The 13,438-nt window shown below is 52.0% G+C and overlaps 1 protein-coding gene across 1 annotated transcript; it reads left to right on the top strand.

Annotated features, from left to right (window-relative positions):
• Window positions 1-6,775: 6,775 nt before the first annotated feature.
• BZA05DRAFT_416131 (uncharacterized protein) lies at window positions 6,776-9,394 on the top strand (the record flags this gene model as incomplete). Its single annotated transcript, XM_051485362.1, has 9 exons — window positions 6,776-6,811; window positions 6,881-7,083; window positions 7,352-7,464; window positions 7,641-7,662; window positions 8,004-8,147; window positions 8,340-8,391; window positions 8,860-9,067; window positions 9,140-9,168; window positions 9,317-9,394. The coding sequence occupies 9 exons, from the start codon at window positions 6,776-6,778 to the stop codon at window positions 9,392-9,394; spliced, it is 885 nt and encodes a 294-aa protein (XP_051342579.1).
• Between the last annotated feature and the right edge of the window lie 4,044 nt (window positions 9,395-13,438).

Raw genomic sequence — 13,438 nt, 5'->3', positions numbered from 1 at the left:
GCCATGCCGCTTCGGGAAGTGAGATGATGTGGATTTGCTGCCGAGCATTCCAGACCCGTGATCACTACGGCGGTCCCTGGTTGCTCGCAAATACCTCCGTCTGCCTCGAGCCGTCTTGCAATCACCGACACTGTCTAAACTGCCAGACCTACTCGACGGGCCAGGCTTACTAGGCGAGCCTGCAATCACCTTGCGCTTCCGAGGCGCTTTGACTGGGATCGAGGCCTCTATCTACTCCGAGATCGGATCGGAGTGTGCAGTTGGGTTGGGTTGGGTTTCGTGTAACGGTGGCTCGCATGACATCCGACAATCTTGGGATGAATGGTGACTGCCTGGGTGGTGGGATATATACCTGCCCTCATCATGCAGGCCCCATAGCCCGGATCGTGGCTCACCCACTCACACTCGTTCCATGCTTTGGATTATTTTCCTTTTATTTTCCTTTTTTCCTTTTATTTTCCGCTTGTTTCACACTCTCTCCTCCGTTTATTCACTTGATCGATTTAGCCTCTGTTTTTTTCTTTCTTTCTCATTATCCGCTGCATTTTCTTTACACCATTGCGTTTTCTACCTCACGTTTAACTAGAAAAAACTTTAGATTTTCCTTTTCCCTTTCCCTTCCACGGTTTCCTCCTTTTTTCCCCCTTCTTTTCTTCTTTTTCTTGTTGCGCAGTTTCTAATCTTGTTTCTATTTTTTATTTTTGCTTGCTATTACTTCCCTTTTATCGGTTTATTTGTCTACATTTCCTGCGTTTTCTACGTTTCCATCACAAAAACATATCAGGTAGATGGCTTTCTTTGCTTTGCTTTGGGGGCATGATGCGTCTGTACGCGCGAGGGGTAGCCCGGAATATTTCCTTACGTTTTTTTTTGCTTTATGTTTTTGCTTTATGTTTTTGCTTTATGTTTTTGGTTTGTTTTCTCGGGGTTGGTGCGAGGTGCGAGGTGCGAGGGGATTAGACTGACAATTGATTTGACTTGAAATGATGGCGGCGGCGGGAGGGGATTTTATTTTGTTTCTGGATTGTTTTTGTTTGCTTTTCTGTTTCTGTTTCTGTTTCTGTTTCTGTTTCTGTTTTCTGTTTCTGTTTTTTTTCTTTGCGCTTTTTACACGGCCTTTGTTTTGTGTTTTTTGTCCTTCGTTTCGTTTCTCTTTTGCCCTTCATTTCGTTTCGTTTAGAACCAGAGCGTGTAGAACTAGATCGGAAAAACTTGGATAGAGTAGTAGAGTAGAGTAGTGTAGAGTAGCTCGAGCTATGGAGATCTGTGGGAGCGGGGCCGGCGGGGGCGGCGGGGGCGGGAGCGGGGGCGGCTGAGAGCGGCGGCTGAGGAGAAAATTTATGACGTTATGACCTGTACCCGTTGTTGTTGTTGTTGTTGTTGTTGTTGTTGTTGTTGTTGTTGTTGTTGTTGTTGTTGTTGTTGTTGTTGTTGTTGTTGTTGTTGTTGTTGTTCTCTGACATGGCATGACATCGACAGCCTCGAGGCTGTCGAACGACGAAGGCTCGAAGAGTCGAAGGGCTGAGCGTGCGGAAATCCATTCCAGACAGCCCTGTATAACTGATAACCGTGATGACCGGGACTCGCCGATGTATATAGGTACTTAGATAGGTACATCATGTAGGTACATAGTGGATGCATTGGGATTGGGAGTGGGTATACGGGGCAACGACTCTACGATACGAGGCAGCCTTGCTAGATGGTGGATGGTAGATGATACAGTAGATCTGCATTTGGCGCTCGAAGCCGAGAAGCCGAGTATGGCTGTATGAGTACGTTGTAAGCGGAGAAGTCTTTGAGGTTCGTGGTTCGAGGTAGGTAGGATGGAGGATGGAGGATGGAGCCGAGTGATGGCTGTGATGACTGTGATGGCTGCCAACCATCCCGCATCGTGCTGGCGGACATCCGCTACAGTCCCAGACTGGGATGAGGCAGGACGGATAGCGAAACCGTAGCATCATATCTGGTAGGTACCGTAGTAGTACCGCAACTACCATCCGTGCCTACCGTCAGTCGCAGCTTCAACCGACCTCCGCCGGCTTCGCTGGGCCACAAGCACTGTTTTCCGGAATCCGGACCCAGGGTCTGTGGTCTGTAGGTATTCAGAATTCTGGACGGTCGATTGCCTTAACTTTTCAGACCTACCTAGGTACCTACCTAGGTTTGGTGTTGGATCGGATCGGATTGGATTGAATTGGATTGGAGAGGTAGACAGTAGACATGTGAAGTAGGTATGGAGGTGCGGAGGTGTGGATTGGTGCATACTCGATGCGTCAGCGTGGTAGTCGGGGCGGGAGTGGGGTGTTACGGCCGGATAGGGACGCCGAGGTATCGATACTGGATGTGATTGAGGACGGCTTTGCTGTGGTTTGTATGTACTGAGTGGGCAGTTAACGATCTTGAGATGCCAGTGGTAATGGTCAACGTTCGTCGAGGGGAGGAGAGGAAGGGAGTAGTCACCGTAACGACGCTTCGGCAAAGGTAGAGGTAAATAGTCTGCTCACACTAATCGTCCACGTCCGTCTTGACTGCGAGTCAGCAGTCCAGACTAGCGATTGCCTTCACTATTATCGGGGTAGGTTGAAGACGGAGGTGATTGCCTATAGTGCGGCCGTCTAAGAGAGGAGATGGGCTTTGTGGAAAGGGTGCTGAAGGGAGAGGGAACTTTTTGTATGCCCGGCTGGGCCCGACACCAGGGTTGTCAACCGTCCGTCCGGACTACAGTCCACTAGTGGACTGTAGTCCCGTCCCGTCCCGGACAGGCTTTCCAGAGGACTGATCCATTCCGTCCGGAGGATGAAATGCCCGGATACCCGCCAGGTACCTATAGGTACCTGATAACATTAGCGTACAATGCTGACTGCTAGTTTACAAAGTAATGGCCCGGCGGCCACCGGCAACCGAGCAGAATTTTTCGCCGAGCAGAACTTTTCGGCGTGCTGGATTTTCGGTGGTGGGTTTACTTGTCGGTGTGAGAATGGGATTTGGCTGGGTTTGCCGGTGGGAGGAAAATGGGATTCGGCTAGGCTTGGGGGATACGGGTAAAAACCTTTTCTCCGGCCGCTGCCAAGGAATTTCTTAGTGTCCGACTACTCTCCAGGCCCTGTAGGGTATCCGTCCTCATTTCTCCAGCCCGGAAGACTGTAGTCCTTCGTCTCCTCAGCCCGACTAATTTCGTCCCGGGCCGGGCAATCTCAAAGACGGACGGGACGGACGGTTGACAGCCCTGCCCGACACTATGGGCTCTCGAGTCTCAAGGACGGTGAGGGATATTCTGTATGTAGGTGCATGGAAGACTGGAATCGTCCACCGAAAGGGCTTCGATGTGCCCGTTTTATGTGCGCTCTCGGAGATTGTTCCGATCGTCTCGTGTCGACTAATAGTTTGGTAGCCGTGATGGTAGGCCAGAACCAATCGAGCTTCTTAGGATCCCCGTCGAAGAATATCAGTCACTGATAACAGTAGTACCGGAGACCGCCACTCCTGGAGGTAGTTGGAGATTCCTCCGTAACGTTTGGAGGTAGCCATATCCGAGGGGGGGCTTCAGGTCTTCTTAAGGAGCGAAAGCCTTTGTAACAGCTAATGAAAGCCGGCTCGACAGCTCGTCACCGCTGACAGCCACGTCCCACTCAAACAGAGTGACAAAGTACAGGAAGATGAAGGGGTCATTCCCCCAAATGAGCTTCTCCAACCGGAGCGATCCCTCTTCCCCTCCCTTCGCCTTAGGGCTACTATGTACATACTACGGTAGCCTTGACTGACTGATCATCCATGAGCGATCCTTAACGGTCCCAACCAAACCAAAGGGAATGAGATAATAGATTTGGGTGCGCACTGCGCGGAACTTCAGCTGTGTCGGTTCTCGCCGCGTAGGTACGTTAGGTAGGTTCAACGGTTCCAACGTCTTTTGTCAGGTATAATTGCGCCACGGATGACAACACAACAGTGCTGGTCCGGTAGCCTTGTTGATCGTGGCTGGTAACTAGCCTCCTCCTCCCCCCTTCGCTGCCCTGGCAAACTCGTGTTCTCGAAGCTGAAAGGCAAGCCTCCGGACGGCCGGGCGGGCGGACGGGCAATGCGCACATAGAATATGCAATGATCTGTTGTTCCGCGCCGGTGAGTAACCATCACACAACCGTTGAGCCAGCCAAATGGAGGCGGGGGAGGGTATATTCACTGCCAGCGAAGTATGTAGGACTTGACTAACTAGTGCCTACTTTTCGTAGTAAGGCAGGAGGAGATTACTTGTGAGACAGATGTTGCGATGCGCTCTCCCCAAGAGACCGGACTTTCTTTGGGGCAAAATAAAGAAACAAGACAGGCCGTTTGCATTTGACGATTCTGTAAGACGTTGGTTTTCAGGGTTAGGGTAATAACCGGTGCGCAGCGACTGAGCCACACTGTGCGTTGTTCATTATTGTAGTTACCGGATTGGACCAATCGAGACGAGAGGGGGTTATGGCAGGGAGAACGGTGGAGGTGCTGATCAGTAATTCCTCGTAGAAGTTGTCAATTGTCTTATGAGGGTAGCGAAGGAAGTTATTTGTGGTATGAATATGCGTACTAGTACGGCCCGAGGTGCTGGTTCTCCAACCGCAGTGGAAAGTATTAGTAACAGCAAAGGCGTTTCATCCTGTTCTCCTGCCCTCGGGCTCTGTGCTTCTACTAGTAGGTACATCCATAGCTAAGAACAAGGTCAATTCTCCGCGAACTTCTACCTAGTCGCACCAAAGTCGTGATGATGCTAGAGAACGTGCGGAGGTGATCCGATAGAAATTCTGGCTCAGTCATGAACGGAAACCGAAAGTTCCTTATCTCGTTGTGCCGAACTGAGCAATTGGATGCCATACTCGATGGAACGCTCCAGCCCAACCACCCGCAATGTCCGTGGTTCCGACCCCCCGGATACCTACATAGCCTTCCCCAATTTGTACTCGTGATCATTGCCGTCATGCGGAGATGGCGAGGGGAAGGGGAGGTGCAGGCAGTCGCTACGGAATCGAATCGCGTGGTAGATGAACGGACCGAACTCCATAGCCCAGGCAACCGTGGTTGGTGGAGGGTGCAGTGCTTTGAGATCTCCAGGAGTCTACCCGTCTTCCCGTACAGACGTATACCATGCGTACATACGACCTCCGCCGTATGAAATGGGCTGTTCAGTGGAGAAGGCCGTTTCAAAACGAACTGTGCCTCTGCCGGATTGGGGTCGAGCGCGGCGTGTGCCGTATAGTTATCATGATTCATAAGTGCCCCACTGGATGGATTCCTCAACCGACGTCGGAATAGCCGTAAGGCTGCACCCCGACCAGAGTTGTGAGTAGGAGAATAGAGTGATGTTATGCGAAAAGCACTATTGACTATTATGCTATAGTTAACCCTGATGCCCCGTGATATTCCAAATTATCATACGCAGACCCGAGGAACCAAGTACTTGGGATGTAAGCAGAGTATCTTTGGAATGTATGCGCATCTACACGGAGAACACTGCAGAGACGTCACCTTGACTCCCATTGTTTTAGGGGCGTCGCCTTCCCTCGCCCTTCACACGTGAAGCCAGTTAAGCCTTCAAGGTGCTAATTTGTGCGTGCATACAAAACCTACAAACACATGTCCAAAGCCGGCTAGACTACCCGCAATGGTGGGTTGCCAACCTACGTCGGCTCAGCGAAACCAACTGAGCCCCCGGAACGCAGCGACGATCAACTCTCTTCGTGATCATTAGAAAAAGAAAGGAAAAAAAAGTTGGGAGTGCTTTTAGGGTTGCGGGGAGGGGAAAGGGGTTTCACGTGCGAACCCTACATCATGCTCTACCGAAGTGAAGTGAAATCATGATGCATGCCAGGCGCTCGGATAAAACCGTGGTTGACACTCGATCTAGAGCTGCAACGCGCTTAGTGGGGCTGCAGACTTCTGTGCCTCTGACTTAAGAGGCGGGACGGGGGAGGGACTGGGGGAGAAGGAGACGGATGAACGGGCGCACGCTGCGAACCTGCTCGCATGTTTAATGATTACGACGGATCACCGAAAACCGGTCCCCCCAATGGAGGCTTCATATGCAACCGTTGTCTATAGTAGTACGTCCCTTTTCCCCTCAACAACAACAATAGCACAATAATGTGCGGACTCAACGCTATGGGAAGGGATTTGGACTGGGCGAGGGGACCAGTCGTTCGCTGAGCTCGCTCTCGCCTATTGGCTGTCTGGGGTGATATCAGGCAGGGTCGAGTAAGGGGAGGGAGGAAGGGCGCAAAGAGCGTCTGCCCGCAGGCCCTGAATCCTACATTACTCACTGAGCACCCCCAGCCCATCCAGTGGGCTACGGGGCGCACAAAGGTCCGCAGCAAGTGTGGAATCCGGAATGACTCCCATCCATACGTATGTATGTACATAGTATCGAACCCCCCGCGCGCGGGAAGAACCCAGTGTGCCTTTACATTGGATGCCCGCTTTTTGTTTCGTGGGCATTGGATGTGAATGCCCGCTTGGGGGGATTTTGTGCTGCTAGAAGGCGCTGGATGATCTCCAGGCCGTCAGAAACGTCTGCTCCGTATGCTCCTGAGAAGGACGACGTCCTGATGTATATAAGTTCGGAGGGGGCCGTATTCACTGATTCGAACTTCATCAAGCCATCTCGAGTCTTCACTCGCAGCAGAGACCCATAGTCCCTGCCGATATACCAGAGCTCGGAAGACGCCTCTACCAATCCCACCAGTCTTCGCACCACTCCACTCAGCATCTCCACATTTCTACATCTCTACATCTCTACATCTCAAGAATGACGTCCCACTACGGCACGCCCGAGACCAAGAAGGTAAAGACTGCATCCAGAGAAACCACCCTCAAGACTGGCCGAAGAATCCAAACTGACCCATTATTTCAGTCCCCCCAGCACCTTGAAGCTACTAAAGACATCACGGCGGCCGAGGAGCACTACCACATCACCAATACCCACTGCGCTATCGATTGCACCGCATCCGTATCCCACCTATCTCAACTATCCCAAAACAACCGAGTGACCCCAGAGAACTACTGGTACTGTCACAATCCGCACGGCCTGTCGCCCCATTATGCCGGCCCTTGGTTGTACGCTACAGTCGCGGCTTGTATCGATTGCGGGCACGCTCGGTGCGGACAATGCTCGGTGGAGGTTATATGGGGGTGAGACGGAGTTCGGCTTATTGTTTTGATATTTGATTCGTGTTGCATTTGCGGGTTGTGGGGTTTTAAAGCTGGTCTTGGAGGTGTTATGTTTTGCTTTGCTTTTCTATGTGTTTATATTTACCTAGTTCATGATCATATCGGGTTTCACATGCCCTTTCGTTGCATTTTCCAAAGCTCTTTTTTTCTCCAGCGATTTCCGCAACGATGAATCGTTCGTCCGGTGGATAGAGAGAGAAACATGTTCTTCTCTTTCGCAAGCCACTTCCTCCACTTCTCCTTCAACAACCTCCTCAGACCACAAGCGTGAGGCTAGGAGCACAATGATTGCGTACATTCACGCACCCGTTCGGCTGGCGAACCAATCATGCCCGCACCCATCGGATAGCGCCATCCGAGCACACTCCGTGCCTGGCCAAACTATCCCGGTTACGCTTCGAATACGGTATATAGTTAAATGTAGACTCTTGAGTTGTACATAGCCGAAGGCAGCAATAACTACCAGTAAGTAACTTATCGTGACCGACCGACCCACCGACTGACTGATCGACCGAGCGACAACGTATATACCGGGCCCCGGCCGCCAATCGCATCTGCAGCACGCAGGCAGGCGTTTCTTCCTCGGCAAAAATTCATGCATAACTTAACCTAGTAGAGGTGCAGCGCAGGTACCAATGAAACGGAAGTTTTTCTACCCTGGATGGTCGTTATGTGGAGCATACATAGTGCTTTTTGGCCCAACACACGTTAGAGTACTGATACCCCCCTCCTCCCCCACTACCACCGCACCCCACCAAACCCAACCTAATACATAAATCTCCTAAGAGCAATGCATCCGTGCATAGATGCGGAGGGGGGAGCGGGAGTCCGTTGGCCTGGGGCCTGTACATACACAACGGGTTCCGGATCGTGTATGCACACATCGGTGTGCTTCTGAAGAAATCCCTGGCCCAGAACCAGAGCCAGAACCCGAACCTGGCAGGTCGTGTGTGTGTCTCTCGCTCAGATATGGAGTATCGATGATCACAAGCCAACTCTACCAGCGCTTGACTAGAAGGCCTATGACGCGGTGATAAGTGATAAAGCGCCAGAGAGAGGGGATACCTCTCTCTATCGGCGGGTGGCAGATGTTGCCTTGCCTTGCCTTGCTCGCCTGAAACGAGTTCTGTACTCACTTGGAGGGGGGCATCCCGTAACCGCAGTTGGGATTCGGAGACTACTCGGGGCATGATAGTATGTACATACTTACATAGTCGTCGTGGCTTTGGCAGGAGAGAGAAAAGAATAATACTACTGGCTGGCTGGCTGGGCAAATTCACGCCCATCAGCCCTCATGATTCACCTCCAGAGATGTGCTTTTCCAGTCTTCTTTCAAGTCGGGAGGAGGAGGGGGGGAAGGGGGATTCAGATCTCGGGTTTCTCAACAGTATAAGATCTTGTCATTACCGTTTCCTCCTGGTTTTGCGGAGACCATAGCACGACAGAAGCCAATTCGACCTTCCAGTTCAACTTATATCCCATACATATACACATACCTACTCCACTCGCAACAATTACTCCTCAGGCCCACTGATAGCCCATACACATACACATTCACATACCACACTCTCAACACCCAACCCTCCGGCCCAAGTTTCTCCAATGGACAAAGTGAGCCCCCGCCCAGCCTTTACTCATCGAACAACCAGCTAACTCCACCAGAAATTCCTCACGATCGACATCCTCTCCCACCCGGCCGCGACGCCATCCTCAGCGGTGGCCGCGGTGCCCCAGCGGTCTGAGCGGTCTGAGCGACGGTCTTCCGAGCAGTCCGAGCAGCAGGGAGCATGGATCTGCCATAATCCCGACGGCATGGTCAACCACTCCGCCGGGCCGTGGTACTTCGACCGCCAGCCGTCGTGCCCCGAGTGTATGTACCGAGCTCTGTGGGAGTCCATAACGAACAGGAACCAATCTGACTGACGCCCGTCGGTGCACATAGGCAACCACCAGCCGTGCAAGGTCTGCAAGGTATGCAAGAATGTTGGCGAGTAGAAGGCCCCGAGCTCTACCTACGTACGTCCGCACCGTAGCACGTGTTCGTCGTCCCCATATTTTGCCATTGCATGGCCAATTCCTGGAAGTTGTAACTGACCGGTGCCGTGTGACATCGCTGCAGTTACCGTCCGGCTACCATGATCGATTCAACGACAGCATGACCGAGAACGATATTTTTTCTATGATTTATGATTGGTGACCGCCCAGTACTTGCTTTCTTGCTTTCTTGCTTTCTTGTTTTCTGGCTTTCTTGCTTTCTTGTGCTTTCCTGTTGCGGCGAGTTGCAAAGATCGAAGACCGTTGGAAAAGACCAAAAAAACAATTTGTCTTCTTTTTTATTTCTTTATGAAATCGGCGCGAAAATAAAGATTATATCTCCGTTTCGAATTGCCGGATCCGTGTGTTGCGGTTCTCGTTGCCCTTTTTGGTTTGGTTACGATAGCTTCATTTCGTGCAAAGAAAACGAGGTCGAGGTGATCAAGGAAGAAAAGAAGGAAGAAGGCAGAAGGCATGTAATGTGGCAGGGGCTAACCTAACCGCAAGTGGAAAATTTCAGCCTGGGGGGAGGGGGTAACACCCCTCCGAATTCGTGCGCCCACATGATTTCTCAACTCTCGTTTGCAGAGGGGGGCACTTGTTCTTTTTTCCTCAGGCTCTGGCCTTTGGCTGGCGGGATTTCCCTTAGGAGGACTCTGAAACCGTGGGTATTTTCTCCACTCGTGGACCGTACATTTAGCCTCATTGTGGCGAAGTCGGTTAGCCTGCCTGCCTGGTGAGTCGTTTCCACTCTGCGGTGGCGTAAGGTAAACCCTCGACCCTCTCCTTAGGACAACACATCGCTGACCCTGCCACACGTGTTGGCATTACTATGGGTATAATCTTACCATTTTACGCCAGAAACATGGTAAAAAATTTAAAATCTGTACGTAGTTGCCCGCGCGGATATCTATGTGAAGGTCGATGCAGCCCAAGCCATAGTTAGCATGTGCTTTTACAGCCTGAACGGTGAGAAAGACAATCCCGTCGGCGTCAAATCTGCCCTCACTGCCGAATAGTGAGAATACGCCTCGGAGTGCCGAAGGCGTGCATGTTTGGTAGAGCAGACTCCAGCTACCTTTAACCTGTCAGAAGGGGCATACTATCTATCCACGGGGTTTTTGGTTGGATCCACCCCAGATCATGTGGGTCCATCACGCCGCCTCCCCCCCGCTCACCCGCAGATCTTGATCTCGTCCACCTGGGGCACGATGATGATGATTCTCGCTTGCTAGGACATCTCCTCCAGGGCCGTAGGTTCCCAGCGAGCCTGCCACCCATTGCCGTCCTAGGGAGTACACCCATTTTCTGCCGTTCGCGGTGATGCTCAGACTTTGGAGGAATGGGGGTAGAGAGACCATAAGATACCGCCGTACAGATCACTCCGCCCAGTAGACGATTGCTGGCAATTCCAACCGCAATACCATGCTGCCTTAACGGTCTTATAGTAGCCATGAACGGCCCCCCCGATGCACTTCGGGCTGCGATTGAGTTTTGTGCTTATTCCTGTCCATCCTTGCCGGATCGGTTCGTCTCCAACCTTTCCCGTCGAATGATATGTATTTATAACAGCCAGTGAACAATGCCAGGTGGTGCTGATGCAATACTCCCTACTGCAATCATCCATGAGTCTTTCGGGTGCCGAACCGAAGACTATATCGAGTGGCGGATGGTTAGCTGGCTGCACAGGCTGGGAGATTAAATGACATTGAACCTACAGAGAACTTGGTTCCTTCAGCTGCCATCGGACTCGCTTTCTGTTGGGGCGTACACTTGCAACCATACGAGCTGCACTACCATTGATCACTGAAGTTGTATCCCGTAGCGTGGCCCAACATGTGACCACAGCCTTTCCAATCCGCGGGCTGCTCCTCGTGAACGTTTCACTCATAGCATATCTCAGGTGAACCACTCTTTCCCAGTGGATCGTGGTGACATTGATGGATGTGACTACTGTGAGCAGGAGTGCTGCACAATTGGAACCGAAAAGTGTTCGCTTGCTGCCCAACAGGGTCCATGTGGGGCCCTGCGCAGCGAAGCGGTACGAATCAAGCAGAAATCCTTCGTGCAATTCAGAGTTGATCCGGGCATGTTCAATCCTATCAATGCTCGGTCACTCAGGTCATACGTCTGTAAATGATGAAACGGAGGAGGGGTAGGAGGAGTAGGAGGAAGAGATAGCCACCTCATCCAGTCTCAGAGCTACTTCAACAAATCTATGCGAACTGCGTTAGTTTGGCACACAGGAATAACTGTAGGAGTAATAGCTTCAACGAACCTATCAGAACTTGCACGTGAGAGAGGTAAAAGGATCAGGTCAGGTCAGTGAGTCCGCTATGCTACTCCAAAAGAAGGCCCGTAACGCGATAGGCGTGCTACCCGAGGCAATGTTAGTAACAACGGATGCTGTGCACGAACCGTACCATAAGTTTCCGAGAACTCCACGCTTCCCCCAATGAACACATCTGAAGGTCGATCGATTGAGCACATCGGTGGACGTTGAAACAGTCGCTGCTCGCTAGAAAGCCACTCCGCACGTCAGTGCTTGAGGATGACGCGGGTCTACTTAGCTGCTAATCACCGCAAGCGTTCCGTTGGAGGCGCATAGCAGCCCAGCGAGTAGCTTATACCGAAGTCCGCCTAGGACGGAGGTTGCCCCCAACAACAACATGTCCCACCGTTGGGAACGATTGAGTGAACTGCATTCCCCAAAAAGTTCGCGATCTTACCTTCCGTCAGCAGCTTCACCAGTGAAATCGTAGAAGGAGTAGTTTGGAAAATGTGTCACCCAGGTGTACTACGGCCTTCGATGACCACAATGAGACGGCCAACCGCTTCCACCTCCTATCCCGTATGCCTCCGTGCTTGCCCACCGCCGGTGCGATGATGTCGAGACTAGGCGGTGCCATCAGAACGAGGCTTCGTGTATTAGTATATTTGAATATAAGACTCCCAAGCCCATGCTCTATACCATCCCCATACCAACTCAAGCGAGCATTCCCAAACACATCCAACCCTCCAGTAAGTTTCCCGAGCGGTCTCTGGCTTCCACTTCACAGACTAACTTCTTTTGTGGAAACAGACACCACCTTCACTCCGCAAAACAAACTTCCCACACATACATTCCATAGCACAATGGCTTCTCACCACGCTTCGCATCAATCCCAGGGCTTCACCCTCGGCGGATATGGCGGACCGGCTGCCACCCACAGCAACTTCGACGCCCCCGGCGGTCCGGAATACATCTGGTTCTGCCATGTGTGTGTCCGCGACGGAAACCGAGGACCACCCATGTGCCTCAGCGTACAAACCCAATGCCACGACTGCGGCCACGAGTTCTGCGACCACTGCGAGCGTCACGAGACTCCCGACGAGCAGTACCTCCGCAAATAACTGCCACCACGATTGATCTGAGGAGAGGGGTGGTGGGATAACCCCGATGCTTGGAATTAAAAACGGCCTTTGGATTTGGCCCAAAGGCCATTGGTGTTCTGCGGCGTTCATTCTATTAGATCTCTCTCTCCTTCTCCTTCCACAGATCTCCGGGGGTTATGGCGTTGCGTGGCTAGACGGGGCGAAGCTTGGTTTCCTCAACGGTGTATTTTCCTTTATTTCTTTTCTTTGTTTGCTTTTCTGGGAGGGGGATGGGGGGGCGGGGGGGATTTTTTGTTGGGCAATAATTATTATCGATCTCTCCCTGATGTTCACACTGCACTGCTTCACGTCAGCACTTGTTTTTTATTGGCATTTCAACGCATTGACATCATGACAGACCTGCGGACCTGGGAACAATATCCCCCCCTTCTGCTGTGCTGTCGACCCGCCCAAGCTCAATCGACCAATTACAGGCGGCCATGACAGATAGCCGACGGGGATGGCGTCAGTGCGAAGCCAAAGTGCCCGCCCAGCAGCCAGATGTTTTTAATCTCCAAAGCCCCGGAGATGTACACCGTGGTCGTGGATGCCTTGAAGTGAAGTGCTTCTGAGAGTTCGAGCGGAGTCTGAATCTATGTGGCTTGCATCACTGTGGGTGCAACTGGTGCACTCAGTCGTCTTCGAGGTGGCTGGGCTGCCTGCTGCACCCACAGGGCTAGGGTCGAGTGCGCACGACGAAATCGCGGATCCGAAATCGAAAAGCCCGGCCTCCGAAAAACGGTTAAGGCAGTGGCGATTATCCTCAGTGATGGGCGCCAGAGACGGCGGCGGC

This window comes from Tricharina praecox (genome assembly GCF_024521635.1).
Source record: "Tricharina praecox strain CBS 144465 chromosome Unknown BZA05scaffold_4, whole genome shotgun sequence".
Lineage (NCBI taxonomy): Eukaryota > Fungi > Ascomycota > Pezizomycetes > Pezizales > Pyronemataceae > Tricharina > Tricharina praecox.
This window is presented reverse-complemented; position numbering and strand designations above follow the sequence as displayed.